The sequence below is a fragment of the Gekko japonicus genome, unplaced genomic scaffold (assembly GCF_001447785.1).
Source record: "Gekko japonicus isolate JY-2015 unplaced genomic scaffold, Gekko_japonicus_V1.1 scaffold66, whole genome shotgun sequence".
Classification (NCBI taxonomy): domain Eukaryota; kingdom Metazoa; phylum Chordata; class Lepidosauria; order Squamata; family Gekkonidae; genus Gekko; species Gekko japonicus.
In genome coordinates, this window is record NW_015163605.1 from 425526 (window position 1) to 451307 (window position 25782).

The 25782-nt window shown below is 47.4% G+C and overlaps 1 protein-coding gene across 1 annotated transcript in view; it reads right to left on the reverse strand.

Moving 5' to 3' along the window:
- RAPGEF4 (Rap guanine nucleotide exchange factor 4) overlaps positions 1-23645 on the reverse strand; it is a 236578-nt gene extending 212933 nt beyond the window's left edge. Inside the window, exon 1 of the mRNA XM_015407277.1 lies at positions 23402-23645. Coding sequence (XP_015262763.1) covers positions 23402-23466 — 65 coding nt within the window. The 5' untranslated portion in view covers positions 23467-23645. The remainder of the gene's footprint in view (positions 1-23401) is intronic.
- Positions 23646-25782: the final 2137 nt, after the last annotated feature.

Here is a 25782-nt window from a genome sequence, read left to right on the forward strand (position 1 = left end):
GTCTGATCGCGTTTCCGGTGGTAGTTCCGGCGCCCGCCCATGTCCCCTCGCAAAAAGGGTTTTTTCCCCAAGTCTCCACGGATGCGCACAAGCACCCAACGGAGCATGCGCAAACTGTAGTTTAAAAAACAAAACCACACAACTGAGCAGCTCGCTAAGACTTCAGTCGTGCAGAGAAGAGGAGAGCAGCCAGATGAAACGCAACACAGGAAAGGGGGGAGGATGCGCACAAGCACCCAACGGAGCATGCGCAAACTGTAGTTTAAAAAACAAAACCACACAACTGAGCAGCTCGCTAAGACTTCAGTCGTGCAGAGAAGAGGAGAGCAGCCAGATGAAACGCAACACAGGAAAGGGGGGGGGCTGAGAGTGAGATTTGGGTCAGGGGAGGAGGGCAGAAGGACAGAGCAGATCAAGGAAGAGGGAGGTGTGGGGGGTTGAGGGGTGGTTTGGGGGACAGGGGCCTAAAGGAACGGCTGAGGAAGTGGGGAAGGGCAGCTATAGGGGGACAGGGGCTGTGTCATTTGACCCTCGGAAGACCCACCTGAAACAGACTCTGAAGAGTGCACAAAGGTTTTTATTAAGTCTCCACGGGATGTGCACAAGCATCCAACGGAGCATGCGCACACTTCAGTTTAAACAAAACAAACAGAACACCGTTTGCCGCGCCGCCCCGCTTCTTTGCCTGTGGTGTAATCGGCACCTCCTCCCTAACCTTGGGACCTCCACAGGACCCCATGTTATTTAGCCCCGGGGCAAACAGCCACACTTCCCCCCCGCATTTTCCGGCCATTGTTACCGGAGCCTATGTATTACAAAGAATAATATTTATTACCAAAAAATGGCCCTAAATCCATGTCCACTGCATGCAGTCAACTGCACAAATGTCATGTGAGTTCAGTTCCACTGGCTTCAAAAGTCTCTTTAAACAAGAAGACTTTATAATGTAGTGAATTCCTGATCTTACTGTATTTTGGACTGTAATCTGGCCCCTCTGCTATTTAACTTTTAGAGTAATTAAATGTTGCAAGCTCTGTCAAATCCAGATTTTCACCCACCAAACCTAGCAAATGGACTGATACCCGCCTTACTGTATGCAGATGACACACCCATCTATATACTTGTTTCCCAAGTGTGGCCCGCATCTGCAGCTAGCTAGACCTGAGGACTGGGGCCACACTTGCCCCCAAATAGATTTTTCTGCAAACTTGGGGGACTCCCTAGGTTTGCAGAAAAACCTGAAGAGTTTAAAAAAAAAATCATTGGGACATTTAAATCCCCTCAAATTAAACAAAGCATCGTCTCAGCATGCGCAGACAATGCACGTACCATTGAGCAGGGAGATGCCAACAGGCCTGGCCATGGAGGTGGCAGGGGATGAGAGCTGCCAACTTGCCTGGCCATGGTGGAGCCCAGGAGTCACTCCAAGCCCTGCTGTGGCAGCAGAGCCCAGGAGACGCAGCTCCAAGCCCTGTTCCCACAGCGGAAACCAAAACCCCCACTGAGCCCAGCTGCAGCAAACCCCAGGAGCCTCTCCAGGCTTGGAGCAGCTCCCAGACACCACCACCACCACTGTAAATCCAAACAACCAGGGGGAGAAACTAGCGTCACAGAGGTCCCAGATATACAAATTCCACTAGTAGAAACACCATCAGAAATTGCCAGAATATAAACTGTATTTAACAAATATAAAGTTGGTGATGTCACAACAACAAAATCAGTGCACACTATAACTCTGATAAGGCATAAGATACAATGTTTCCCCCTCAGAAGACGTAAAGTCCATGCAATCAGTGTAACTTGACAGGAGGAGTCCCTTTAGTCATAACATTTTCCAAACAGCCTTTGCAAAGACAACCGTTCTAGATACTTAAAAGATGTGTTTCCTTCAACTTCTTCAGTTTGCCGGCTGTGTAGGTGGAACCTGATTTCAACAATTTCAACAGACCACAAGGTTCATAGTGTAAAAAGCAAATCATAGGTTTCAACCATCTTTCCCCCCTACCTTTGTTCCTTTCCATCTCTCCCACTTCACTCAATCTCTGTCTTTCTCCCTCCCCCTTCTCTTACTTCCTTTTTTACTCAATGGCAGTGGTATTCTAATAGTCAACTGCGGCCCCATCTGCAGATACTTAAATTTGCAGATTGGGACCATGCAGACTCAAAACATGCCTTTCTATAGACTTGGGCAGACACTCAGGTTTGCAGAAAAATCCTAAAACTAAAAAGGAGGGGGGGACAAAAAAGAACCCTAAAAACAGGGAACAGTTAACTTCAGAAGACTGGGGTGCAAGAAGGAGGAGGGCAGGAAAGGAAGGGAGACAGTCACACAGATTGTGGGATTGGATCGGGGAGGCACTTGCAAATCCTACCTAAAGCCAGTAAGTCAGTCAGTCAATGGATGACAGCAGGGGTCATTTTGTAGAAAAAGAGGTGCAGGAGCTCATTAGCATAACTAATTAGCATAACTTATTTGCATATGCCACACCTCCTGACATCACCGGAAGTGTGTCAGAACTGGACTGTTTTGGACCGGGGGGCCTCTGCAACTTACCTGGCTGCTTCTTGCTCTGACTGAGGGCTGCTGGGAGCAGGGGGTGGGGCTTGTTGCATGTGCCCACCCTCTGGGCTCTTTACTGCCGGAGCTCCACTCCTGTGCGCTCCTGCAGGAAATGACCCCTGGATGACAGAGGTCTGCCCAGGGGTTCCACTGCATGCTTCCGTGAGGGTGAGCAATACCGCAACTCGGAGATGCCATGGCAGTTGAGCTGGGTGACATGGTGGAGCCACCTCCACCGCTCTCCTCCTCCTTCTCCAGCTGTGCTGAGCTGAGCCACCACTGCCTGGGGCAGAGAGCATGTCGAAGCCCAGCATGGAGAGCACCAACCAGGCTGGCAACAGGAACAATGAGGCCATGGCAGTACCACGGTTGTCAGCAGATAGGGTTGCCAGGTCCCTCCTGGCCACTGGCAGGGGATGGGGGGGTGCCAGCTCCAGGTTCGGAAACTCCTGGAGATTTGGGGATAGAGCCTGGGGAGGACAGGGATTTCAGTGGGGTACAATGCCATTATTGTCACAAAGGAAACAAGTTAGCTGAAAATCCAGTCATCTGCGTTTAAAAGCAGCCAGGGAACATTTTTCTGCGATCATATTGGGGGGGGGGTCTGGAAGCACGCCCACCCCGGAACCATTTGTTATTTCCTGGGGCAGTCTCCAGAACGCCCTGCCTGGCAACTGCTGGGTGTTTTGTGTTTTTTACCCAGCTCGTTCCATCTTTCCTCCCCCCGCCGCCTCCCCCTCTGCCAGGTCATCCCCTTTTACTTTCCGTGGGAGGAGGTGTCGCAGGTGCCGTTTCCTCCCCGCAGCGCAGCGCAATGCCCTGCCGGCAGTGTTCCCTCTAAGCTGAGTGTGAGCTAGCCCACCGCTTTTTAGCCTCCGGCTCACACATTTTTGTCTTCGCTCATGAAGGGAGGGCTCCAGAGCAAACTAACTTATGCAGTAGCCAAATCGCTGGCTCACAACGTTAATGCCGGCAGCTCACAAAGTAGAATTTTTTGCTCACAAGACTCCATAGCTTAGAGGGAACATTGCCTGCCAGTGCGCCTGGGAGACCGCTCCTCCCCCCTCTCGCGTGCGCTTTCCCTAAACAGTGATGCACTGACCGAGGAGAGCTTTATACTGAGCCAAATGGGAAGCCAGCATCACAGCAGCACGGAACAGCTTTACACAGCAAATGCAGATTGGGCCATACACTCGGATTTCAGGCAGCAGTTAACTGCCTAATCATCTCTTCAAGGATACAGAAGGTGATGCAGGCTGAAAAAAGGGTCTTGTTGTTCTGACTGCACAATTTGGCATGGTTCTCCAAGGGCCTTATAACCAGTGTTCCCTCTAAGCTGAGTCAGTGTGAGCGTCATCCCCTTTTACTTTCCGTGGGAGGAGGTGTCGCAGGTGCCGTTTCCTCCCCGCAGCGCAGCGCAATGCCCTGCCGGCAGTGTTCCCTCTAAGCTGAGTGTGAGCTAGCCCACCGCTTTTTAGCCTCCGGCTCACACATTTTTGTCTTCGCTCATGAAGGGAGGGCTCCAGAGCAAACTAACTTATGCAGTAGCCAAATCGCTGGCTCACAACGTTAATGCCGGCAGCTCACAAAGTAGAATTTTTTGCTCACAAGACTCCATAGCTTAGAGGGAACATTGCCTGCCAGTGCGCCTGGGAGACCGCTCCTCCCCCCTCTCGCGTGCGCTTTCCCTAAACAGTTTCCGTCCTGATGCTGACCGAGGAGAGCTTTATACTGAGCCAAATGGGAAGCCAGCATCACAGCAGCACGGAACAGCTTTACACAGCAAATGCAGATTGGGCCATACACTCGGATTTCAGGCAGCAGTTAACTGCCTAATCATCTCTTCAAGGATACAGAAGGTGATGCAGGCTGAAAAAAGGGTCTTGTTGTTCTGACTGCACAATTTGCCATGGTTCTCCAAGGGCCTTATAACATATATACCATTCCTAGTTAAGTATCACAGTGCTGCTTCTGCCCTAACACTCTAAGACCTACTGATAATTCGTTCTGAACCAACGGAGCTCTTTTCCATTCATTGTTGTGAACAAGCTTTCAGGAGAATGGCTGTGGAGAGTAATGGTGATTGCTTCGTAGTTCATTCAACAAGGAACTGCCACTTAATTATTCCTCCACAGACCAGAAATTCAAGTTTTATCAATGTTTGCCCACACACCTTTCGGGTAATATCATTATCCACGTGCAATTAATTATAGCAAGCTATTTATAATATTAGACTGTGATCTGTTCTCAGACTGCAATCTGTCAAACAAGCAACATGCAGGAGCACAATGCAAAAAAAAAATCATCTCTGCTTGCATCTCTGAATTCAGCCGCTGGACCATAGGCAATATTTGAGAATGAGAACAGGTACGGTGCCATTAAAAATAAACACATTTACTCCTCACTGATTCCATGAAGTCAGTGGGGTTCTAAAACGCTTCAAGCATTCTAGATCATGCCCTTAATAACTACACCTGCAATAATTACATTCCGGGGTGCTGTGAAGATGAATATTCTCAGTGGGTTTAGGAAAGCACCTCTTCAGTCGAGCTGCACCTTTTGACTGCTGCTAGGGAATCGACAATGCCATCATGAGCAGAGTTGGCGGTGGAACGTGCTGTCAAGTCACAGCCAACTTATGGCAACATAAGAACATAAGAGATGCCAATGTTGGATCAGGCCAAAGGCCCATCCAGTCCAACACTCTGTATCACACAGTGGCCAGAAATACCAGTGCCATCAGGAGGTCCACCAGTGGGGCCAGGACATTAGAAGCCCTCCCACTGTTGACCCCCCCCAAGCACCAAGAAGACAGAGCATCACTTGCCCCAGAGTCCCTATCTATACCTTGAGACTAATAGCCACTGATGGACCTCTGCTCCATATGCTTATCTAATTCCCTTTTGAAGTCGTCCATGCTTGTAGCCGCCACCACTTCCTGTGGCAGTGAATTCCAAGTGTTAATCACTCTTTGGGTGAAGAAGTACTTCCTTTTATCCATTCTAACCCGACCGCTCAGCAATTTCATGGAGTGCCCACGAGTTCTTGTATTGTGAGAAAGGGAGAAAAGTACCTCTTTCTCTACCTGCTCTTTCCCATGCATAATCTTATAAACCTCAATCATGTCACCCCTCAGTCGTCGTTTCTCCAAGCTAAAGAGCCCTAAGCGCCTTAACCTTTCCTCATAGGGAAAGTGTTCCAACCCTTTTATCATTCAAGAACTTTGTAGAGTTCTCAAGGCAAGAGACATTCAGAGGTGGTTTGCCATGGCCTGCTTCTGTGTAGTGACCCTGGACCTCCTTGGTGGTCTCCCATCCAAATACTAATCAGTACCGGCCCCGCTTAGCTTCCAAGATCTGATGAGGTCAGGGGAAGCAGAGTTACACCCTTCTAAATCCACTGGAGTAAATGGGCCTAGAAGGGTATAGCTCTTGTTTAGGATTGCAATGTGTGCCTAGAGAGAACCTGAAGAATATCTAACTTGTGCTGCTGTCTGGACAACAAAATCCAGGAGACAAATGATGGCCGTTGTGTGGTATCTAACCGCAGGCAGATCCCCTGCTCTTTCAAAACAAAATTCAGCGGTCGCCATGTGTCTGTAGCGAGCTAAACCTTTCATTTTCACAGAAGTGACTCTCTCACGCTGAATCTGCTAAGAGGTTTTTTAAGCAGAGTCCAGGTTGGTTTAATGAGGCCAAGGAACACACCAGTATATTACGTACAAGTAGGAAGCAGAACCTGCAGTGCCCCTCAGCAGACGGCTGCATTTGCCTGAAGGAGCTGATCACAGAGCAAAGCCTGTAACACAGCTGTCCTGGTGCGGCAGGAACGTCTGCTGGGCTCCTCATGAATTATTGAACTCCCACAGGATGTTTTGAGGACACATCTGACTTCAACGCTCCAGACACTTCTGTGACTCACGTACAGTGTGCTTTGCCTTTACCATACTAACTCTATATTCTTACATTCATTTAAGGACATAAAAGAAGTACTTCTCAAACAAAGCTAACACACTTGCAAAATGCCTATAATATAACCCAGACGGGTAGTGGTGTTAGTCTCTCTGTAGCAGTAGAAAAGAGCAAGAGTCCAGTATCCCCTTAAAGACTAACAAAATTTGTGGCAGGGTAGGAGCTTTCGTGAGTCACTGCTCATGAGTAATTCCCAAAAGCTCACACCCTGCCACAAATTTTGTTAGTCTTTAAGGGGATACTGGACTCCTGCTCTTTACTACTGCTATAATATAATCATACAGGGAAAGCCTCTTAAAGTTTCTTGGTGGAATTTTGGTAAAAATCATCACTCGTATCTTGCATTACAATCCTAAGTGACCTCAGTGAGGTATAATGCCACAAAGTCCACCCTCCGATGCAGCTATTTTCTGGAAGGTAAATTCCAGGAGATCTCCAGGCCTCACCTGGGGGTTGGCAACACAAGGCCTGTGGTAGGAATTTTTCTTGTTTTTGATTTGCTGTGTCAAACTGACTACCTTACAGCCAGGGTTTTTTTTCTTTTCTTTTTTTCTTTTTTTGAAAAAGAGGTGCCGGAACTCTCAAGAGGGAGGTGACGTTTTCAATCTGCATACTGAAAACTCATGAACTTTTAAACATTTTTAAAAGAATTTTGACGAAGAGGTTCTGGAACTCTGTTCTGGCATGTTCCCCCAGAAAAAAGGCCCTGCTTATAGCCCTTTTCAGACATTACAATCATTCATAGCAGGGCCTCGCCAACTGCATGTAATGGGAGCACATGAGAACCACAGTTCTCCCAACTCATGCAATCACAGTATTGTGTGAAAACAGGCAACATACATATTTACCACGCACGTACAGCTTCAGCACACACAAAGTAACCACTATATTTTTCAGGGTTTGTCTTCATACATACCAAGACATATAGGGTTGCCAAGTGAACTTACCTTGGCGGCAAGGGACTCCTGGGTGGATCCTGGAGCGTGCGTGCACGCCGCACATACGTCACCAGGAAGTGACGTTATGACGCCGGGCACGCTGAGGGCGGGGCCACGACCATACAAGGGAAAACCATAGAGTTTTCCCCTGTATGGCCGTGGCCCCGCCCCCAGCGTGCCCGGCGTGCCCGTGTCACTTTCGGGTGACGTGCACATCGGGGAGGAGTTTCCCCCGGGGCCCGATCCGGCGGCACCGAGGAACGGGCCTCTGGGGCGGGGGTTTCCCCACCCCCCGGGGGGACTTGGGATCCCTAAAGACATAGTAAATAAGCACACTGCCCCTTTTCACACAATGTATTGATCATGCACATCAGAAGGATGACCAGTAGCATACGCTCCCATTACACACGATTAGGGGGCTCCAGTATATATGACTGGAACATCTGAAAGGTCTATGATTTCATTGCCTTTTTTCATTTTAGTAGGGTGTTCACAGTGCAATCCTGAACAGAGTTATACTCTTCTAATCCCTCTGAGTTCAGGAGACATAAACAGGTGTAACTGTGTCTATGGTTGTACCTACCTAACTCCTGATACCATAAGAACACATGGGTGGGTGCTCCCTCTAAACTGTGGAGTCTTGTGAGCAAAAATTCTACTTTGTGAGCTACTGGCATTAAAAGCTGTGAGCAAGCGATTTGGCTACTGCATAAACTAGTTTGCTCTGGAGCCATCCTTCCTGAGCTAAGACAAAAATCTGTGAGCTGGAGGCTAAAAAACTGTGAGCTAGCTCACACTAACTCAGCTTAGAAGGAATATTGGTGGGTAACTACAATAAATACAAATAGATTATGCCTCATACTCCAGCACACCTTCCTTAGGTTTGTCTGCATTTCTGCTGTGCAACATAAACACAAATTAAGATTTTGTAATGGATAGCCCACGCTAACTCCATTTTATCAGATCTCAGAAGCTAATCAGGGTTGGCCACGAAGGAATACCGAGGGTGTTATACAGAGGCAGGCAACGGCCTTTAAATATCTCTTGTCTAGAAAACCCTACAGGGTCACCATATATTGGCTGTGACTTTTGTTGTTGTTCTGTCGCACAGTCGACTCCGACTCTTCGCAACCCCATGGACCAGATCACGCCAGGCCCTCCTGTCTTCCATCATCTGTTTGTGAGGCTCTCTTGACATCCTCAGAGACACGTTTCCAGACCAGCAGTCAACTGATTTGGGAAGGTGAGGATAGATTTGCTCTGCCAACACCCTTCCACTGGATATCTCTGAAACAGTTACACCAACAAAAGTCAGTACTACTTTGGAAAGTAAATTTTTGGATGAAACCAGCTTAACTGTCTTTATGACCTCAGTGAATTATCCTGAAAGGAGTTCACTGTTCACGGATCGTATGAATCCCTTTAACTGTACCTTTCAAGGAAATATTTAATCATTGCTAGCTAAATAGCACATTAGAGCAATCTCGGAAGCCTGTTACAATATAGCAGGCTCAGTTAGCGTAATAATATCTGGCAGGAAGAAATGTTAAATGCCTTTGTGAACCTGAATTCCTATTTATGAGATTCAGTGCATTTCATTCAGTGAAACTAATACCTGGTTTTACTTAATGTTTTGCATGCTTTAAATAGGATTTGGGATGGATCCATATACAGACGAGTGAACACTTCTTTGGAATATGTTCCATACAATTTGCTCAAAGCCAGAGCCGTCTGTGTGCTTTCTGTGCATATTTTATACATTGTATGTTTAGAAATCCTGGGTATCTGAAAGTGAGCTGTTAAGTGTGTACCTGTGCAGTGCATAACTACACAGCAATTACAGTCTTTACTGCACTGACCTAAATAGCCCAGGCTAGCCCAATCTCGTCAGATCTTGGAAACTAAGCAGGGTCAGCCCTAGCTAGTATTCGGAAGAACAACCCCTAAGGAATACCTCTGAAACGTCTCTTGCCTTTCAAAAATGCCAAATTTAGCTCGCCACCTAGTGGTGCATAGTGTTAAAAGAGCTAGAACTTCTAACTGCCGGATAATCTTAGGATCTCCTAGCTATACTACACACAAGGCCATATGATAATTATTAATGTAATTATTATTACAGTCTTTGCTTGGTCCCAGCAGGCCATGGCTTGAAGGCTGGGATAAAGCAAGAAGGCATGGGATATACCGCTTGGGCAATTAAATTTGAGTCCAGTAGCACCTTAGAGATCAACAAGACTTTTGGGGTATCAGCTTCTGAGAGTCAAAGAACCCTTTGTCAGACACAAGTCAGCCTTGATCCTGGCTTATTAAATCTGGCCATGAGCGGTTTTGAGGTGCCCTAAGGGAGATTATCAACAAGTCCCTCTTAGAGGAGCAGTTCCCTGGGGCACTCAAGGAAGCGATGGTCCGTCCTCTCTTGAAAAAAACATCTTTAGACGCGGCCAAATTGGCCAACTATCGGCCGGTCTCAAATTTGCCTTTTTGGGCAAATTGATTGAGAGGGCGGTGGTGATACAGCTACAGGGTTTTCTGGATGATGCTTTCATGTTAAATCCCTTCCAGTCCAGCTTTAGTCCAGGTCATGGGACGGAGACGGTGCTGGTTGCTCTGACTGATGACCTCCGGAGACACCTGGATTGAGGCGGAACAGCGGTATTGCTGTTGTTAGATATGTCGGCCGCGATTGACATGGTCAACCATCAGCTATTAGTCCACCGCCTCACCGACGCAGGGATTCGGGGGCTCGCCTTGCAGTGGCTTGCTTCCTTTCTCCAGGGTCAGGGACAAAGGGTGGCACTAGGGGAACAGCAGTCCAGGAGGCACCCACTTGAGTGTGGTGTGCCTCAGGGGGCTGTGCTGTCCCCGATGTTATATAACATCTATATGTGCCCCCTTGCCCAGATTGTCCGAAGGTACGGGCTGGGGTGTCACCAGTACACTGATGACACCCAGCTCTATCTGATGTTAGGCGGCCGGTCGGACTGCGGACCAGAAGACCTGGATGAACAGAAGAACATCTAGCACTTACCATCGAGCAGCTGCCATAAGAGCCGACGAGCAGAAGAACTTCCAGTACTGTTGGAAATCCACTTGAAAGCATTCCATCTAATTGAATTTTTAACCGCTGCCAGCACTTTGTATTGTATTAATTTTAATTCTGTATTTATGTTACCTGGAAGCCGCCCTGACCCTGCTTTGCGAGGAGGGCAGGGTACAAATTTGACAATAAATAAATAAATGGAGATCTCCAAGTCCTTATCTCCCAGTCTCAAGATGGGAGGGGCGTTACAAAGCAGAAACTCAGGATGCAAAGGGGCAATGTGCATAGTAAAAGGTAAAGGTAAAGGTTCCCTTGCTCGAAAGCCAGTCGAATCCAACTCTAGAGTTGCAGTGCTCATCTCCGTTTCAAAGCCAAAGAGCCAGCGCTGTCCGAAGACATTTCCGTGGTCATGTGGCTGGCATGACTAAACACCAAGGCACACGGAACGCTGTTACCTTCCCACCGAAGTGGTCCCTATTTATCTACTTGCAATTTCTTGCTTTCGAACTGCTAGGTTGGCAGGAGCTGGAACTAGAGACAGGAGCTCACTCCGTCATGCGGCACCCGGGTCTCGAACTGCCGAATTATCGACCTTTCACAGCCTGCAGTTCAGCGTCTTAACCACTTGAGCCACCGCAGCTCCTTTAATGTGCATAGTAATTAGCTATATTAGAGGGGTCCTGGTCTGACACTCCAACCACTACACCACACTGGGTCTCAGTGCTGTGCATTATACTGCAGCATTGTTTATCTAATTTTATGACCCAGCTGGGTTGCATTTTTGCATGTACATATTGTACTGCTTTTACTGCACTTTTTAAAACTGTATACTCCACCTTGAGTCTCAGTGAGAGGCAGACTATAAAAGAAGTAAATGGAAAATAAATAACGTGTTGCTGGAACAAGTAGACTGAATAAACTTGTTTTAAATCCCTCCAGTGACTTACTTTTATAGCAAACTTGCAATAGCTTGTCTAAAAATGGCCAAACTGCAAATTGATTTTCTTTTACAATTTTGAGAATGTTATAATTAATAGATTTGTTAATGTAGTAGATGTGGTCTCTGACCCATCAAAGTTTTATATCAGGTTATTTATTAGCTTTTAAGACATCATGAGACTCAAGTTTGGGTGCAGTTCACTAATGGAACTTGTTATTCTTTGCTTGGAATATAAATTCTGAGCGAGGCTAACAATGACACAGTGAGAATAATTATATTCTCCTCTCTTTTAAACCAGTGTTGAATCCTGGCTTAGAAATCCAAGAAACCAACCCACAATTTGTTAGAGCACCTCAATTTGGAGGTCAAAGCAAACTGCAGCCTCTTTCCAATCCAGAAATCCTTGATCCCTCATAAGCAGAGGGCCAAACTCTGCCCGTTCCCTCTGCCTGCCTTTCTCAGATCTGGGGTAAAGCAGAGGTGAGAGTCTTCGTGGCCACCATGCGGATGCCACTGCCATTTTAGAGTTGTTTAAAAATACTGTAAGGGCCCAATTTTGTTCAGGCTCATAGTTTGGTGCTCTCACCGCCCCCTCCACACACAAGCACACACCTTGTCAAGCGCCAAAACTGCCCCGTGTTTCAACTTTTAATAAGGTGCAAGGTGGGGGAGAACAAGAGCACCTGAGGCCACCACACCTCATGGCATTTCTGAATGACTTTTAAATGACTGACGCATTCTTGTGGCAGCCCAGATTTGAGAAGTCCTTGATCTCTGCATATGAGGTTAGTCGGGAGGCATGGGTCAGCCCGTGCATTTCTTGGCTCTACAACTTCAAGGAAGGAAACGAAGAAGCTATTTTTCTCTGCCATCATGGCCTCCACACTATATCAGCCAAGCATCTGTGCTGGGCAGCAAGAGAAGAAATACTTCTTTATGCAGAGCATGATTAAAATGTAGAATTCACTGCCAGAGGATGGCCACAGGAATCGACAGCCTTAAAAGGGGATTAGATAGATTCATGGAGGATTAGTCTATCAATGGCTACTAGCGATGGTGACTGTGGGAAACTCCACATTCAGAAGCACTAAGGCCCCTGCCACATGGCAGGGGAAAAGCCGCGAAAAGCGTGGCTTTTAAAAACCGTGCCAAAGTTGAACCGCCGCGGCGGGATCCCACGGATCCCCTGGCCGTGGCGCCTTTTCTCCCCGGCACGATCAGACGCCGGGGAGAAAACACAGTCCTGACGGGGAGCCAGCCGAACTGCGCATGTCGGAGCATGCACAGTTCGGCTAGGAGCCAGGGATGCGCCGGCGCAAGGACGCGCCGGCGATCAGACTCCCGGCTTGCGGCGCACCTCTGAGATGAACCACCTCGGTAGGTGGTTCCAACTTGATGCGGGGTATCGCACGGAAGGGCCGGTTCAGGGACGGAAGCACTACGCTTCCCAGATGTTGTGGTGTGATCGCGGCCGTTTGGGCCGCCCCCGAACCGTCCCGCTCCCGGCCCAAATCCCCTCGTGTGAACGGGACCTAAGACTCTGAATCCCAGAGCCAGGAGGCAACATCAGGGGAAGGTCTCAGCCTCTATGCCCTCTTGTTGGCCATCCAGAGAAACTGGTTGGCCACTGTGCGAAACAGGATACTGGACTAGATGGACCACTGGTCTGATCCAGCAGGGATCTTCTTATGTTCTTATGTCCAGCTGAGGCCCGCTGTGACCAGTTCTGTAAACATTTTGAAAATACCATCAGAACTCAGGCATGTAGTGCTTGATCTCTGGCCATGTCTGCACATGCATAGTTTCAGGTAACCCCCATTTACTTTGGGGGTTACCTGAAACTTGGGGTTTGAGGGGTTTGGTGGTGTGGGGTTTTTTGTTTTGTTTTTTTGGTAAACTAAGATTTTTCTGCAGAACTTTTTGGGAGCACTTACAAGTGTGCAAAGCCATAATGGCAGCCATGGCTGGGCCTTTTTGCATGAATTGGGGAGGCTATACTATTAGATAAAGTGGTAAGAAAAGAATTTCAAGTATGTATTGTTTGTACCTGCACCGTAATACATGAATAATCAAAAGGCCTGGAGAAGAGGAATGCAGAAGCTCCCGTGTACATGTAGGTTAATCACACAGAGCTTGTGGATATAGGAAGCTATGCCCTTTGGTTGCTACACAAAGAAGTAATTGCTTTGTTTATCAGATAGCTGCAAGCTTAGTGCTAGAGGTAATTCATTAGGAGCTACCAGATGGTCAATCAGCTTACCCATTGAATATCCAGATGCTAGATGGGAACTGTCCTATGATAAAAAAATAACAGTTTTACATCAATGTAAACGTCACCCCAATCTACCTAGTATCACAGTGTTACACTGCAACAGGGTACACACAGTCAATTTCAAGAAGTTGGAATGAGTTAAGAAATGCAGCAAACTCAAAAAGGACAAAAGCCAACCAAAAAATTGCCATGTTTTCCACTTAATTTAAGTCAGTTTCATTCATATGCATGTTTAATTCTCTTGCAAGGTCATAAGGAGCTTAACTTTGGCTCCAGTGTGCTCATGTGGTACATTCTGGAGTCACGTACTAGAAGCAATGACATAATTCCACCAGATTATCACACATGAGAACGAGGCCAAATAAATTTAGTGTAACGGTAGTGTAATGGCTTGGATCCTGCCTCAAATTTCTGCGGGCTGATTTTCACAGCTCCCACACACACACAGCAGCCCAAAATGAAATGCTCTCCTGGAACAACAGGTGGTTTTTCCATGCAGATACAGCTTCCATTTATGTGAACCAGAACCCTGGTGACTGTGCAAATCTGGTGTTCCCAATATGTGCATCAGCAGGTTTCCACTTCACATGAACAGAACTCCCGCTCCATATTTGCAGAGGGCTATGTTGCAGGACTTCTCAGCCTTCAGTCAACCTGTGTGTAAATCTTAGCCAATCTTAGCCAAGCTAACAAATCTCCTTTCCTTGATGGACTATTTTCTTCCCTGGGAAATTGAACATTCCAAGCGGTCAGAGGATGTTAGAAGCTTCACTTCCACAAGAACAATGTGATATAGACATGCACCAGACTGACCTGATCTACCCAAGCAGGGGCATGAGGCAGTAGAGTCCCAAGTTGATATACTGGACCATATCATAGTGGGCAATGCCATTTTTAATACTCTGGAACAATGTTCCATCAAAAACAATTTCCCTACTGAGAGAGCAGTTGGCTTCCTGAGCAGAATATAACTGCTGTAATCTTACAATGGGCAATGGGCAGTGCAAGACTCTGCATGGCTCCAGATGGCTGCTGAGCAGGGCTTCCTGTGTTAATGAGCGGCCGCTCACCTGCATAGTTTAGAGGGAACACTGCTCTGGAAGCTCTGAGCTAGATGGCTCAGGCTAGCCTGATCTTGTCAGATTCTGAAAACTAAGCAGGATCGGCCCTGGTTAGTATTTGGATGGGAGACCGCCAAGGAAGTCCAGGGGGACTATGCAGAGGCAGGCAATGGCAAATCACCTCTGAACATCTCTTGCCTTGAAAGCTCTACATGGTGTGACTTGATGGAATTTTATGCCACTAACGTAGGTTTTAGAAAATGACAGTGTATCAGGGAGAAACAGCCTGGCCCAGTTGTTTCTTGTTTTCATTTATAAATCATTTTTCTCACATGGCCAGCAACTGACTCAGAAATCTGGTATCACTATGTTTAGTTTTTTCATGCATGCACCCCAACAGGGTCTGGAAAAGACTTGCTTATGCTTTAGCGGGAGTGGCTCAGTAACAGAGCATCTGCTTGGCATGCAGAAGGTCCTAGGTTCAATCCTTGGCACCTCCAGTTAAAAGGATCAGGTAGGAGGTGATTTGAAAGATATCCACCTGAGACCCTGGAAAGCCACTGCCAGTCTGAGTAGACAGTGGTCCTTTCCGCATTTGCCTGCCACTCCGGATTTTCTCAGTGTTCAAGTCAAGGCAATTTAAGTCCACAGCAAAACAGCATCCAAATAACCCGGGGCAACAGCAGGCTGAAATCGGGCTGACCACTGAAGGGAGGTAATGTAACGCAAAATGGGCGGAAACCCCGGAATAGAAAAAAGGTTGTACTTGATTTTAGTGCAGAATGGGGTTAAAAACCTGGATTAAAAAGAAGGTTGCATTCGGTTTTAGTGCAGAATTGCTTGGAGGACACTGCAGTGACCATGGATTATAAGCAGAGTGCAGAAAGGACCGATACTGACTTTGATGGACCGGTGGTCTGATTGAGTACAAGGCCGCTTCATGCGTCATGTGCTTTAAATGCCAGTTAACACTATCCAAATCGATGGGTTCAAACCCCCGTCTTTGGAACAGCAGTGCTGCTACTAGAAAATATACTTATCAGCCCTAAGCATGAGTACCACGTGCCACAGTTCTGTAATCCAAACGACAACCCCAGATCACATATCAGAACTATGCCATACCTATGTGCAACACAGTGACATGATTAGAGACTGCCAAAGGCCCCGCCACACGATGCCGTCATTCATAAATGGAAAGGGACAGATGCGACATGATGGGAGGGAACAATTCTGCATAAAGCAACTCTGTAATAACCTCTGGCTTTCAATCCACAATGAACACTGTGAAAACACTTAGCAAACTGAAGTGCAGTATAAATGATAAATAACAGCTGCCCGGCTTCACTTGCCTTTATGTGGAACACCCGCAAGCTCATACCAGTGCCAAGTGCTAAATCAGCATTGGCTCTCTGGAGGCCTCCACTGGGATTGTGCTCTCTCCCTATCTCCAAAAATGGATCAGGTTATTTCAGTAGTTTATAGGAGCTTTGTTTCCACATCACCAATCACGGTGGGCACGGACTGGGATGGGACACCATCTTTTCAGGCAGACCTAACCCATCCTGCTTCTTTTCAATGGATGTAAATTCATCCCTCTTGTTATACAGAGCAGTGAAAATGGGACCACGAACAAAATCTGACTGTGCCTGTTGTTTCTTTCTCCCACTGGGTATTGGCTTGAGTCACTATCTAACATGTTGTTGACACTACCATATAGCAGAACATTGTAATGTTCAGTAAGGACACAGTGTTCGAGTTGATATTTATTTATTTTTATTTTATTTTTTGCATTTTTACCCCGCCCTCCCCGCGAATGGGGAACGAGATGAAAGGGTCACAAATATAGTAAAAATTCCATTTGCACATAAAGAAGTTCAACAATCAACAATCTAGAAGTAGCCCCGTCTGTTTTGGCTTGGCATTCCAGATTTTGGGAACAATATGTTTTTAGCTAAATTGACTTTTAATTTTAATTCTTTGTCTTCACCAGCAACGGTTTCCAAGTTTAAAAAAACCCTGGTCCCCTATTTTAAATTATTTGGCAAAGAACAGAGAAATTCCAAAAGAACTTTATACTTGTTATATATAATTTAAGGCCCTTTTCTTTGTTTTGTTTGTTTTACTGGTGTTGCTGTAACATTGTTTTAATTTTTAATTTTTGAATGTAATAAAAAAAAATTAAAAATCTAGAAGTGTGGTATGAAACCTCCCCTCCTAGCCAGCATTCTGTTGAAACTAATTGCATATAAGTGCTTGACTTTCTCTCTTGATACCACTGGTTGCTCCACCATCTTCTATTCTGGCAACAGCTCTCCAGGGTCTGAGGCAGAGGAGGGTCTTTCCCAACCTGAGATCTTTCAGCTGACAAGGCCATGGTCTGGAGCAGGACTAATAATTATAAATTATTCTACACACTGCCGTACGATAATTATTACAGATTAATTAGCCAGGAGATCCTAAGATTGTCTGGCGGCCACAAGTTCTACCTCTTTTAGAGCTATACACCACTAGGTGGCGAGCTAGACTTCTTTTTAAGGCAATAGGTGTTAATGGAGCATGACTACATGCCGGCAAAGCAAATGCTGTCTCATATTGTCACCGCAGCTCACAAACCATAATGGAGCATGACTACATGCAGGCAAAGCAAATGCTGTCTCATATTGTCGCCACCTCTCACAAACCATAGACGGAGCGCTTTATTCAGCTGTTTATATCTCAGTTTTCTCACCCAATGGGGACTCAAAGTGGCTTACAACATTCTCCACTCTTCCCGTTTATCCTCACAACAACCATCCTGTGAGGTAGGTTAGGCTGAGTGGGTGTGGCCCACCCAAGGTCACCAAATAAGCTTCCATGGCAGAGTGGGGATTTGAACCTGGGTCTCCCAGATCCTAGTCTAACCACTACAGTACCCTGGTTCTCAGCTTGCTGGCTCTGCATCCTGCTTGTGGCACTATGGAGAGGTTGAAAGGTAGGTCATCCTTCTGGTATCGAACTCAAGTAATATTTTGTCTGTGGGTTGATAACCCAGAGGTTATTATGGAGCTGCTTTATTCAGAATTGTTGAGAGCCAGTTTGGTGTAGTGGTTAAGTGTGCGGACGCTAATCTGGGAGAACCGGGTTTGATTCCCCACTCCTCCACTTGTACCTGGCTGGATGACCTTGGGCAAGCCGTACTTCTGATAAGAGCTGTTCTTGAAAAAGAGCAGTTTCTGTCAAGAGCTCTCTCAGTCCCACCTACCTCACAGGGTGTCTGTTGTGGGGAGGGGAAGGGAAAGGAGTTTGTAAGCCCCTCTGAGACACCTTTGGGTAGTGAAGGGTGGGGTATAAATCCAATCTCTTCTTCTTCATCACTAGGTGTGGCATGTAGTTCTGATACGTGTTCTGGGGGAGGTGTTTGGATTATGAACCTATGGCATGTGGTATTCATGCTTAGGGTTGATAAGTATAGATTTGGTTCAGCTTCACAGTGTTACCAGCTGCTATCAGTGCCACCTAACAAAACCAGTACCTGGCCATCCTAAGTAGAGTTACACTCTTCCACACCCACTGACTTCCATGGATTTACAAAGGTGTGACTATACTTAGGGTTTCACAGTTAGAATCTTAAAGCCTGTATTTTCTCCCTTCCGTCAACTCATTCACTCTCTCAGTGATCTTGTAGTACATACTGAGTGCATCATGCATAAATATCAACCAGTCTGAAGGAAATCCGGGAAAACAAACCAAAGAAATATTTATCGATATCACTATCCTTTCATCACCTGCATGATCAGTTCAAGGTGGTATGCTGCAACACACCTAGCATGGAAATATATTATTCGGAGAATGAAAACCCACTTTTGGTCCATCTATAACAAACCTGCAAAATAACCCCAAACCAATACAGGTGCTTTAAAGGAAAGTATTATTTTACTACCCTCTTTTTTTCACCCTTTAATCAGTGTTAATGAGAAACAATGACTAACAGTGAAGTGTTTACTGCTAAACCTACAATCGGATCCAACAGCAAATTACCCTGTCTGTCAGCATTGGGGAACAATCACCATGACTGCCCCGATTATAAAGTTGTTAAAGGACTTTTTTAAGGAGGAAGCAAAGCCAAGGTGACCACTGCAGATTGTTTTGTCTCCAACTCAGTTCATTCTGGCCTTGAGGCAAGGATATCTTCTCCTAGGAATATGTGAAAGATGTAAGATGGATCTCCAGTAAAAATAATCCTGTACGAGAAGATATTTAGATTCAGGTGGGTAGCCGCGTGAGTCTAAAGCAGCAGAACAAAGTTTGAGTCCAGTGGCACCTTTTAACACTGACAAAGTTTTATTCAAAGTATAAGCTTTCCTGTGCATGTGCACTTCTTCAGATACAGTGAAACAGAATTTCCTCAACCATTACATATAGGAAAGGAGGAGGAGGAGGAGATTGGATTTATACCCAGCCCTTCACTTGGAGTCTCAGAGCGGCTTACAAACTTCTTTCCCTTCCCCTCCCCACAACAGACACCCTGTGAGGTGGGTGGGGCTGAGAGAACTCTGAAACAAACTGCTCTTTTTCAAGGACAGCTGTGCCAGAGCTTGTGACTGACCCAAGGTCACATCAGCAGGTGCAAGTGGAGGAGTGGGGAATCAAATCCGGTTCTCCCAGATTAGAGTCCGCACACTTAACCACTACACCAAACTGGCTCTCAAGGGAAAGGGGGGTTAGTTGCCAGGAAGGGTCAATTAGAATCTCTGTCTTGACTCTAATTGGCCCTTCCTGGCAACTAGCCCCCTTCCTCTTCCTACAGGTAATGGTTGAGGAAATTCGGTTTCACTGTATCAAAGGAAGATATTTAGTAAACCCAATGAATTTTTTCATGGAAATTCACGCTTCCCCCCCCCCCAATGGGAAAGATACACAGTATACACAAATGTTAGCACTGGATAGCTGACACACCGTGGACTCAAAGGCCTTACACACAGGAACAAGCAGGCCTAGGGTGTCTTCTCAAAAGCACATTCAGGTGTTCTTCATAGTCAGCCAATCCTGTGCAGCACCCAACCACACAGATCTCAGCACACCATAAGTAAAGGTTTCCCTTGCTCGAAAGCTAGTTGAATCCGACTCTAGGGGGCGGTGTTCATCTCCATTCCCAAGCCAAAGAGCCAGCGCTGTCCAAAGATGTTTCCGTAATCATGTGGCCGGCGTGACTAAACACTAAGGTGCACGGAACGCTGTTACCTTCTCACTAAAGTGGTACCTATTTATCTATTTGCAATTTCTTGCTTTCAAACTGCTAGGTTGGCAAGAGAGAGAGACTCTAGTGGTGTGCTAAAACCTAGATGGAGAGCAGTGGTGAGCCATTAGGCACAAAGAACTTGGAGTGTTTATCACACAAGGGGAATGGATGAAATGGAGGAGGGGGGAATTATACAAGCCTCTTTGGGTCCCTATTGGGGGGGGGGGAATCAGGACATAAATGAAGTCAATAAACAAATAAAGCCCAAGAGCCAACATGTCTGTGTAAAGAGCCAGTTTGGTGTAGTGGTTAAGTGTGCGGACTCTAATCTGGGAGAACCAGGTTTGATTCCCCACACCTCCACTTGCACCTGCTGGATGACCTTGGGCAAGCCATAGTTCCATCAGAGCTGTTCTTGAAAAAGAGCAGTTTCTGTCAAGAGCTCTCTCAGCACCACCTACCTCACAGGGTGTCTGTTGTGGGGAGGGGAAGGGAAAGGAGTTTGTAAGCCATTCTGAGACTCCAAGTGAAGGGCAGGGTATAAATCCAATCTCCTCTTCTTCTACTACTTCTTCTTAAATCAACCGAGCCATACCGTCATCATAGAATTGGAAGGGGCCATACAGGCCATCTAGTTCAACCCCCTGCTCAATGCAGGATCAGCCTAGAGTAGGGGTGGCCAAACTTGCTTAATGTAAGAGCCACACAGAATAAGCGTCAGATGTTTGAGAGACACAATACATGAACAAATATTACACGTTTTTACTGGTAAATATGCAGGTTTGCTTTTTATTAACATTAAACGAGACTGACAAAAATAATAACAAAAGTGGTAAATGCAGATATTGAAAATGATATTTTTTTGTCCAATGATAGTTGTTTGCTAATGATATTTCGCTTCCCCAGCCACCCCGCCGGAAGCTGCACCATGTGTGTGAAAGAGCTGCATGCGGCTTCCGAGCCACAGTTTGGCCACCCCTGGCCGAGAGCATCCCTGATATCTAGCCGCTGTTTGAAGACTCCCAGTGTTGCAAAGTATTATTTATTTATTATTTATTAATTGAATTTATTAACTGCCCTCCCCCAGCAGGCGTGGGCTCAGGGCGGTGTACAACATAATCAGATAAAACATTAGATAAAACAATCTAAGATCAGGCTGAAACAGTAAAACATCATAACCAATCTGATCAATCCAGTAATCTAATTAGTTATAGATGGTGCTAAAATCCTAACAGCACCCCTGTCTCACAAAGGAAGGGGCAGAGGGGAGGAAGATGGGAGTGCCAAGATGGTACCATCCCTGTCCTCCACCAAACGCATGGCGGAACATCTCTGCCTTGCACGCCCTGCAGAATTGTAGTCTACCCCGCAGGGCATGGATGTTACTTGGCAGAGAGTCCCACCAGGTTGGAGCCAGGGCAGAGAAAGCCCTCTGGTCGAGGACAGCCGGACATCTCTCGAGCCAGGGACCACCAAATTTTGATCTCCCAAGCGTACCTCTCTTCTGGGGGTATACCAGGAGAGGTGGTCCTGAAGGTACATGGGTCCCTGGCTATTAAGGGCCTTAAAGGTCAAACCACCAAGACAGGCATCTTGTATCCTACTCTGGGCCCTGATAGCCCAGACGAGCCTGATCTCCTCAGACCTCCGAAGCTAAAGCAGGCTCAGCCTTGGGTAGGACTTGTAGGGGTGATCACTAAGGAAGTCCAGGCTTGTTTCACCGAGGCAGGCAATGGCAAGATCTCTTGCCCAGAAAAACCTTCAGGTTCATCGTAAGCCAGCTGCAACTTTGACAGCACCTTCCCCAACATGACGCACTGGTAGAACTGGTCCACACTGTGGATTCAAAGAAATACCAAAACAAATATTGGAAAGGGCCTAAACACCCTCTAGCCACCTCTCTGCCTCACAGCAGGTCAGACATCTGAGTATCCCTTCCCTCCTCCAAAGCGGCGCACACGTTCACAACGTCAGCAGAAAGGTAAAGTTGTGCCTCTACTGAAGGTCAGCAAATTAAGACAGGGAGATAGAATTTTACATTATTGTTGTCTCACCTTCCCAAGAAGTAACTTACAGCATCGTGAGGTGGTTACAGTGTCAAAGTAGGATCTGAAAGACCTAGGTTCAAATCGCCACTCTGCCATGGAAGCGCACTGGGTGACCTTGGGCCAGACACTCTGGCTCCCTTCACAAGTTACGGAGAATGTGCATGCAACCCATGTACAGTACACCCTTGGGTTTTTTTCATACGTGCCTTGAGCAATTCTCATGTTATGTTCAATGTGTGTATGGCAATTCTCATGTTATGTCCAATGCATGTATGGCTTAACGTACGTGATTTAAACCCCACATTAATCCAGGTACTTGTTCCCACTTTCATTGTAAAGTGAACATGCATCTTACAAACAGATGCATGCACATTCTCTGTCATGTGTGAACAGGGCTTCGCTCTCAGCCTAATCTACCTCACAGGGTTGTTGTTGTACAGATAAAATGGAGGGGAGGTGCACCATGGTGTAGGCCGAGTTGGGTCCCAATTAGGAAGAAAAACAGGATATATCAATACCTAAATAAATAAAGCACCACTGGGGAAATGCTAGTATCAACATTCATATAGTAGAATTTTTCTTTACAGTATTTGAGGGGGGGGGATCTATCTGATCCTCACTGCTGGGTTTAACTTTCCTGGCGACCTCCCTTCCTTCGGGAACAGTGAGGCCCCGTTTGTGTTGCTTATGAAGAAGGTGGGCCAGTGGACAGATTTATTGATCCCTATCGGTAACGCTCCTACAAATCTTACAGCAGCAGCCCTATGCCCCTGCAGCTCCCAGTCACCCCCTTTCCAGCACACCTGCAGTATTTCACAGGCACCTGAGCCCTATGGAAAGGGGTGGCTCTGGGGCTATGATGATGTAAATGAGAGAGGCAAAGCACCTCCCCTTCTCCAGACACTAGATAGATAGATAGATAGATAGATAGATAGATAGATAGATAGATAGATAGATAGATAGATAGAGATAGAGATAGAGATAGAGATAGAGATAGAGATAGATAGAGATAGATAGATAGATAGATAGATAGATAGATAGATAGATAGATAGATAGATAGATAGATCAGTCACACAGACCCACCCACACCAATCCCGACACCCCCTTGCATCTTCACCCCCGCAGCAGGGATCTCGACTGACCTGCTCGTTTTTCTCACAGGCCTTTATTCCTATAAAATGTTACAAGGCAGCATCAGGGGGGGGAGGCGGAGAAGGACGGAGGGCGACGCCGAAGGAAAGCCAGCCAGCTCCCTCCCGCACACCCGGCCGGCCCCTCCCTCACTCCTTCCTTCCTTCCTTTCCTCCCTTGCTCCCCCTCCCCGCCGCAGGCAGGCAGGCAGGTGCGGGTACCTTTTATCCAGGCAGGCGATCCACTCGCTGGAGGAGGACGGATGGGACGTGTGCGCCGCGACCATGTCTGCCTAGCTCGCCCGGGCGGCTGCGGCGGCGGGTGGGCGGGTGGGTGGCAGCGCTGCTCTGCCCCCTCCCCCGGCTTGCCTTTCCCTTTCTCCCCCCCCTCTCCCCGCCCGCTCTGCTTTGTTCGCTGGTGTCTGCAGCGTCCCCCTGTGCCCAGAGGGGAAGCAGCTCTTTCCTTCCCGCAGCCACCCGCTTGCTGCTGCTGCCGCCGGGTCGGGCGCTGCGCGGGAGGGAGGGAAGGAGAGCCACCTGGATCATCAATCTCTGCTGTCACCTCCGCCGCCCCCCATGGCTCGGGCGTCGGGGCTGCCGCTCTGAGCACTGCAGTTTCCGTTGGACGCAACGGGCTAAATATAACCCGCCCGGCCCGCGGAAGGCAGCAGCTCTTACTTGAGAGCAAGGAGAGGGGGGCCCTCGCGGGCCAGAACTGAACTGGGGGAGGGTCGTCTGCATACACGCGCTTGCAGGAATTCGGTGTGTGTGTGTGTGTAATAATCTGGGACAGTCTGTGCAAACCATCAATAACACAAATGTGTCCTTCTGCCTGTGTGCGCAGTCTAAGGCCTGGAGTCAACGTGGCCCCGTCGCGGCAACGAGCGCCACCGCGGGGTTGAGCAATGCTTGTGGAGTCTCGGTGCGATAGAGCCTGCTGCAGTTAGCTGCCCATGCGCAGCGGTTCGCCGCAGGAGCTGCGGATCTCGGGCATGCACGCTAAGCACGTGGAAGCGGATTTGTATGGGGAAGCTCTTTTGCCTCAGTGGTGCAGGGTATAAAAACTGGTGATCTAAACATCTCTGGAGGTCTCTTCCTAAAACACACACTGGTAGCCTTGGAATAATTGCTTCAGCTTTGCAAAGTGCATCTGGACAAATAAGATCTCTACTTTACATGGGGAATCAATCATGGTTGTAATGGTTCTCCAGCGAGTCAGCCAGTGCAACTGGGTGAGGCACTGCAAGTTGTCATTCACAACCAAATCGAATGGATCTCACCCTCAGGAGAAACAAAGTATTAATTCTGTGTGTATATATACACACCCTGAATTCCAGGTATGCCCAACAATTCATTTCTACATCTAGACTGTGGTTGCTTCCACACAGTGCTGAGTGTCTGCAAAGGTCAGTATTGTCTACTCAGACTGGCAGCAGCTTTCCAGAGTCTCAGGTCTTTCAGAGCCATTACCAGCTGATCCTCTTAACTGGTGGTGCCAGGCATTGAACCTGGGGCCTTCTCTTCTGCATGCAAGCAGATGCTCTACCACTGAGCTGTGGCTCCTCCCCATTGCTAAAGCAGAAGTATTTCCTAAGGCATTGGAGCATCCGCACAGCAGTTTTCCAGGCACTTTCCTTGATGTAGGCCCCCACAGTCCCTGCTGTTATCTTCCCCTTGCACCACCAGAGGATTTTTTTAAAGTCCTCTATCCTCTGGTGGCATACAGCCCAGGGGGGGGGGGGGGACTAAGGCAAGCAAAATGGCACTGATATGGATGGAACCTGTAAAAAATGCACACTTCCCCAGTCTTTTCCAAAAGATTGTGTCAATCAGGTTACAGAAAGTTCAAGCAAAGTGAGGAAGACCTGGAAAATGAATGACATTGTATGGGTGTTCCAAAATAATAACAACAACAAAAATGACAACAAATAGGGACCTGCAAAGAACTTGTGGGAAGGGAGCATCCCATTCCACCTGCCTGCCTTCCTCCTCTTTCCCCCACCCCATCCATGCCCATTCATTTTCTGTCTCCCTTCACCCTTTCTTCCCTGTCACTCATGCCACCCCTACTTTCTGCCTCCTTCACCTCTTCTTCCCTATTACTCATGACCCTCTTTCTGTCTCCCTCCAGCCCTTCTTCCCCGTCACTCATTCCCCCTTGTTTCTTTCTCCCCCACAACTGCGCCTTTGCCATCCCTCCCAACTTTTCTTCTTCTAACCCAGAGTCAGACCAAACATTTGGCTCCTGATCTCCCCCTCTCCCGCTTGCCTCCAGCTAGCAGAGGAGCACTGTTTGCTGGGAAGCCATTGGGGGGGGGGATTCTTTGATGCATTGATAGAAGGCGAACATTTGGCTCCTGATCTCCCCCTCTCCTGCTTGCCTCCGGCTAGCAGAGGAACATTGTTTGCTGGGAAGCCATGGGGGGGGGAGGGATTCTTTGATGCATTGATAGAAGGGGGTGGTTGGAGGCAGCAGTGACTCCTCCTTCTCCTCCACTTGCCTGAATTCTGCAGTGAGGCAGTGTGGTGGGTTCTGCTGCGGCTGCATCTTAGTTGCCCAAGGGGGGGGGACAAGACACCATACCTGCTCCTCCCCCCTATAA